The sequence below is a fragment of the Apaloderma vittatum genome, unplaced genomic scaffold (assembly GCF_000703405.1).
Source record: "Apaloderma vittatum isolate BGI_N311 unplaced genomic scaffold, ASM70340v1 scaffold11459, whole genome shotgun sequence".
Classification (NCBI taxonomy): Eukaryota; Metazoa; Chordata; class Aves; order Trogoniformes; family Trogonidae; genus Apaloderma; species Apaloderma vittatum.
In genome coordinates, this window is record NW_009737024.1 from 141,692 (window position 1) to 147,691 (window position 6,000).

At 45.2% G+C, this 6,000-nt stretch overlaps 1 protein-coding gene across 1 annotated transcript in view; it reads left to right on the plus strand.

The window, feature by feature from the left end:
* The window catches only part of LOC104279794 (kalirin), a gene marked incomplete at both ends in the record, with an annotated part of 134,169 nt that extends 130,302 nt beyond the window's left edge, over positions 1–3,867 (plus strand). The window contains one exon of the mRNA XM_009877203.1: positions 3,621–3,867. Within this exon, the coding sequence (XP_009875505.1) occupies positions 3,621–3,867 (247 nt within the window). The remainder of the gene's footprint in view (positions 1–3,620) is intronic.
* Between the last annotated feature and the right edge of the window lie 2,133 nt (positions 3,868–6,000).

Consider the following 6,000-nt stretch of genomic DNA (forward strand, 5'->3'; position numbering starts at 1 on the left):
AAGTTCAACCTTAAGGGCATTCTCTATTTTCTTTCTTTTTCCAAACCAAACACAATATGTGTCAGAAACCAGCAGTCCGTCTGTATTCCAATTTGCATGCTCTGACGTAGAGAGAAGCATGATGTACTTCTCTGAGATTGGAAAATTACTCTCCAAAAACCAATTAAGTTAACTAATAGCTTCAGAGATCACTTCATAGGTGAAAGGTTTTCTGTCATCGGGAATCAGATGTATTTGCCTTATTCCTCAGTGGCTTACAAATTGTATATGTATTAGTATAATATATGCTTTCTAGAGATAGTACTTTGCTGTGGGTTAATTTGGTAAATAGATATTATTTGTGGTGTGGTGGTATGTGAGACACAGAATAGGCATGGTAAATAATTGGAATTCTTGGACAAAAGGAAGGAGCTCCTTCTCTGTTCCTTGTGGAAGATACCTAAAAATGATCTGTGGGGCCCTGCCTGAGCTAACTGCCCACACCTACCACCTGTACCTGTAAAAGGGAACCTGCTTAATTCCTCCTGCCAAAGAGCAGGTCTTTCCCAGGAAATGTGTTCTTTTAGCACTGGCTCCAACCAGAGAGTTGGAGCACGAGGAAGCCCTGGTCTGTGTTTCCACACAGAGGATGCTGGAGGAGCGAGTGATACAAATTCATAGGGCTTCCAAGGGAGCTGAGGGAGGTTAGCTTCCAGCAAAGGTAGGCTTCTAAAGCTGAGTGGAGTGAATATTTCCCCTGCTGAGGAAGGGCTTGATCGCAGGTGCAGAACAGCTCCTAGAGGAGATGATTACTGCCAGTTCTCATTATATTAATTTGCTATTTTTAATGAATCGGAGAAAACAGGAGCTTGGGGCTAAATGGTATCTGGGGGTCACAGAGCACACCTGCCTCCTCTGGGATAATGTTTACAGGTGTTGCCCTAACTGAAGTATTTGTTTGCATCACGGGTATTGAGTTATATGAGAAGTGATTGACAGAAGCCTGCGATAGACTGATTTTAGGTTAGCTGACCATCAGCCCACAGTGATTGACAAAAGTCTGCTGATGCTCCCTGGGAAGTACCTTGGTAGTCCCCAACTTTCCCAGGTGCTATCTCTACCAGGCCCTTTCCCTGGAATATTGCAGGGCTGTTTCACCTTCCCTGCTTAAGCAATAAAAATTACTTATTTTTCAAAAATCAACACAAACCATCTGAAGATAAGTTTTTAATATTCTGGAACATGCTCTGCACATGTAATTGGAAGCGATGACTCTTGAGATCCTGTCTCAACCAGCTCCTTCATGCCCAGACACTCCACATCATACTTAGATAAGCATTTTGAGGACAAGTGAGAGTTAATTCTTTATAGCAAGTCTGCTTGCTATGTGATGGCAAACACGGACACCTAGTGGTGCTCGAGTGCAGGGCATGTAGATGCTTTGAATTTATCTCTGGAAGAAAAGTAGATCCAGCAGTGTTTGTTCACGTTTTCCCCTAAAAGAAGGAGCGATTTGATTATTTTTCTGAGAAAGTATCATAGATGGCAGAATGTGGGGGAAAGGAAATTGGTAAGGACTAGTGAAAGAATTACAGTAAAATCATCACATATGGTGAGACATGTCAGTGTATTTACCAAGAAGTAATCAGTTTTTATTCTTGTGTCTTAAATATCTCATACCATACCAAATCAGACATGATATTGCATCAGAAAGGTTTTCTGCTTCTAAATTAATCCATAGCAAAGAAATCTCAGTAAATATTATAGCAATATATTAAATCTTATCATACCTGTGAATATTTGTACTCCAGTTACGGGGGAGATTATATCAGTGTGATGAGTGGTGGGTTTGCTGATGAACTGCACGGCTAGGTGCTGAACTGATCTCCCGTGAGCTTTCATCAACCCACTGAGCTCTTTCAGCCGGGATTAACGCTCGAACAGCTGCCGTGGTGTGTTTTGTTTGTGTTTTCTATTTATTTACAAATAATCTTTCAGAGAAATATTTCCTTCTTCTTCCCCAAATCTAGCATTTCGTCTACGGCAGAGACACAGGACAGGTGAGAACCAGTCCTTGTCCACTGACCCCTTTCTGTAATTGTAAATATCGCCTTTATGAGTGGGATTTCTTTCACGCCTGCGTTACACACACAAACCACTACAGCACTGAGTGGGGAGACAGACTGTTCCCATGGGAGTGTGCATTCAGGGCTGCTTGGGCTGAGATAAGGGATTTCGAGATTGCACCAGCTGAAGAGTGAAGTATATAGAGATGAGTGTGCTCTCCTCAAGGGCTCCACCATTCAAACCGATAAGCAGATCCCAGCTCTCATTGATTTCACAAAGGTACTCACCGTCTTACGAGATTTCTCCCACTTCAGTTGGATTTAGAAGTTGTTCTTTTAAAAAACATTTTAGAATAGGCTTGGGTCCAGCTTCATATCCTAAGAAATAAGGGCATTTGTGTTTGTTTTGAATCAGCTTGTTTACTATTCTCATCTTAGTAACATTTGAATCAGTGAAATAATTTTTATCAGCTTTCACACTGGAATGAGCCCCTCAAAGATTCCCACGTGCTTCAGGAAGGCAGACGGCATGTACTGGAGGAAGACCCGAAAGAGGGCCCCTGATGACAGGCAGACAGCAAGGAATCCACACTGCAGAGGAGAATTAAGAAAGATTCCTCACACCAAAAAAACTTAGATTTGTGCTCACACCTTTTTAGACACCAGGAATCAACCTCTGAGACAAAATCTGTATGAAAACAAGCTTCATTAGCTCTGCTGCTTGTGCAATCCCATCTTCTGTTTTGTTCTGCTGTATATACAAGCGTTTTTATATTTGGTCTCTGGTTATATAGAGACTGTGCTTAAACAGAGACCAGTACTGGTCATTGACAGTTGCAGGGTGTGGGGCTGAAGGAAAGCAGCAGGTTGCTAGTACTCAGTACGGAAGTAAGACGATACATTTATTCGTAGATACAAATCCTGGAAGTGAGAGTATAATCAGTCACTCTACATTTATAAATTTACACTTCTGTTTTCCATCAGAGAGTATGGGAGGAGCTTTTCTGCTCTGCCTGGTCAGGATTCCCTAGGCCCCTAAGAGGCACCTAGGGTGAGTTTAGGAAGATAAGAGCATATTTCGTGTCATGCAGAAAAAAAAAAAAAAAAGGCTATTTCCTCACTGCGCTGGTGGCATGTGGGAATGTGTCTAGCTCATGCTGTAGAGCGGTGAGCTGGAATTTGTCCTGCCATGAGGGCTCAGTACTGAGGTAGCCTGGACTATTGCCTATCTAGAAAGTCACCCCAGAAACTAAAGCAAGAAAGAAAGCAAGATTTCTGATGGACACCCACAGCTAAAAAAACTCACCCACAGCTAGTGTTCAAAAGGTTACTGGGTGGGTAGCTTTGATTTCTCACTTCAGCCTGGGAGAATCAGTAAGAAGTAAAAGAAACCACAGGGCCACAACATGTTGGACTTTGATGAGATAAATTATTAACTTGGCTTCTAGGAATACAAATCCCGTCTTTGCCAGTGTAAATATGATGCAAAGATGATTGCTTTCATCCTGCCCCCCCCTAACTTTAATTCCTGTTCTTTTTTGTTCTTTTTTTTTTTTTTCTCTTGAACCTGGGCAGTTGTCTGGAGGGTGTGAACTAACCGTGGTGCTCCAGGACTTCACAGCGGGCCACAGCAGTGAGCTGAGCGTTCAGGTGGGGCAGACGGTGGAGCTGCTGGAGAGGCCGAGTGAAAGGCCAGGCTGGTGTTTGGTCCGGACCACGGAGCGGAGCCCGCCTCAGGAGGGTCTGGTCCCCAGTAGCGCTCTCTGCATTTCCCATTCCCGCAGCAGCGTGGAGATGGATTGCTTCTTCCCTTCAGGAAAAGGTAGGCTACAGGCTGGCAGCTTTAAGACTGTTTCAGATTTCCCCTTTTGTATCATGTAAGTCCAAAACTGTTTGGGCTGCTCTTGCAGCTAGCGTGGGTAAAAGACTGTTTAGTTGTTAATGAGTTTTGTTACCAGATCTTTGTGAATTGGCACAGCACTAGCCTAACTCCATTTCCATGAATCAATGTTTGTACGTGTGCGTCTTTTGCTCTGTGGCAGTCGTTATTGTCTGGAGATTATGGGTAAAAATAAGACCTTTAAACAACAAAGGTACTGGCTTTAGTGCCTAAAAGGCTATAAGGAGCAAAAGTCATGTTGTATGTACACCTAGATGCCCAGAATTGTGGATATGCTATTTTATGAGTGCTACAGCGCATACTAGTGCATGATCTTTTAGTATATCCCTGCTGCCTGTGTATTATTGCAAACAAGCCACCAGTGAGTACTGGTATACTCTATTGACTTGTGAACTGGAGACACTGTGTGTAGTGGCACAGCACAATGGGGAAAGAAACCTTTACAATTAGCGTGCAACAAAACACATCCCTGGTATTATCCTGACAGTGCGGGCTTCACCCGCAATGAAGGGTGAAATATTGTTTGTCTCTGTGGTGTCTGTGGCGTATTTAATTGATGTTCTGTTCCGAGCAATGTGTGTCCTGTATATAGCATCCATGCAACCAGGCACAGGAGACGCTCCAGACTGATAGACCAGAGCCAGTTCAGTTCAGCACGGCCAAAGCAGGTCTCCTTTTGGCTGTGCCCTCATTTTCAGCCAAGCACAATGCAAGTAAAGGTCCAGGAAGGAAAGGCTTCTGTTGTCCCACTCCTGACTTTAAGCCTGCCTGCAACCTGAACTGACTTTCTAAAAAAAAAAAAAAATGTTCCCTCTGCATTAAGGGAAATAGAATTTGATCCGTTCTTGTTTGAGCAAGTTAAGCTTGGTGGTTTTGTTTGTTTTGAGAAAAAGCATTGAAACCAGGCTGCAGTCTGTCCTTGCTCCTTGCCTGCACTCCCACTGCGGAGGCCAGGAGCAGGGCACACCCCCAGGACAGAGCAGCGTGGTAGGGCTGCAGTCTGCAATCAGGGTTTCACTTAAAGATCTCTCCCACCCAAACCTGGAGGAGGAGAGTTCAGCTTCTCCTCTCGGATTTGCTTTGATCGGATTTGATTTGATCACCTCAGCAGATCCCTTTCAGTTAGGTGCTTCCCCTTGCCCTGCTTTGCAAGAGGAAGGAGGTGAAGTCAGCGCTGGCTGTCGGCTCTGTCTGCGGTGCAAACTCCAAACGCGTCACGCGCTTCTTAGACCCGCTGCTGACTCTCCTCCCTGCCTTGTACCTGGGGTTCTGCCACGCTTCTGCTGCCCCAGCAGCCTGTCTTAGTCCTCAGCTGTCCTCTGAGAAGCGCTGCAGTTGCTTACATGCAAATGAAATCTGTGAATAAGCAGAAGGGTAAAGCTGAAAATCAGACTGGTCTGGATAAGAGCAGTCACTGCCTGGCATGATTCACAGGAAGCCAATGATGTGTCTGCTCATGGTCCAGTGTTTGGGGTTGGGTCCTCTGCTGAAGAATGCTGTGAGACACTACTCAAACCTCATTTGAGTTCCCTGGGTTGAAGAGTTTCTCCTCGAACGAAGCAAAACAGAAAAATTGCAGGAGTAGGCTGTGGAAAGCGAGGCAGGAAATCCCAAGGAGGTCGGAGACAGGGTGGTGCAGAGGCTGAGGGCTGGTGGGGAGCACGGGGACACTGTTTCCAGCATGAATTAGTGAGCTTCAGGGCACAGTTGCACTTCAGGTATGGCATGACAGGCACAGTGCCAGGCTGCGGCTAGTGGACCAGGGCCAGATGGTGCCTGGAAGTCACCAAGCTGTGTCAGCACAGACATAGCATGCTCTGCCTGCCTGCGGGGCGGCTTATCTCACATCACATTCTAAACCACTTCCAAGCTGGAGCTGGCTCTTGTCCCATCATCTCCAAACAGGTGCAGAGTGAGTCTGGGGCTGCCTGGCTCCAGCCGTGTATTCATGGCCTTTATTTCTTTATATCTGTTTCCCTCTCAGTCTCAGTTTTCTTCCTGCACATACCAAAGCTGTATTAGGGAGCCTCAGGATTAATGGGATCTCCAGAAGTG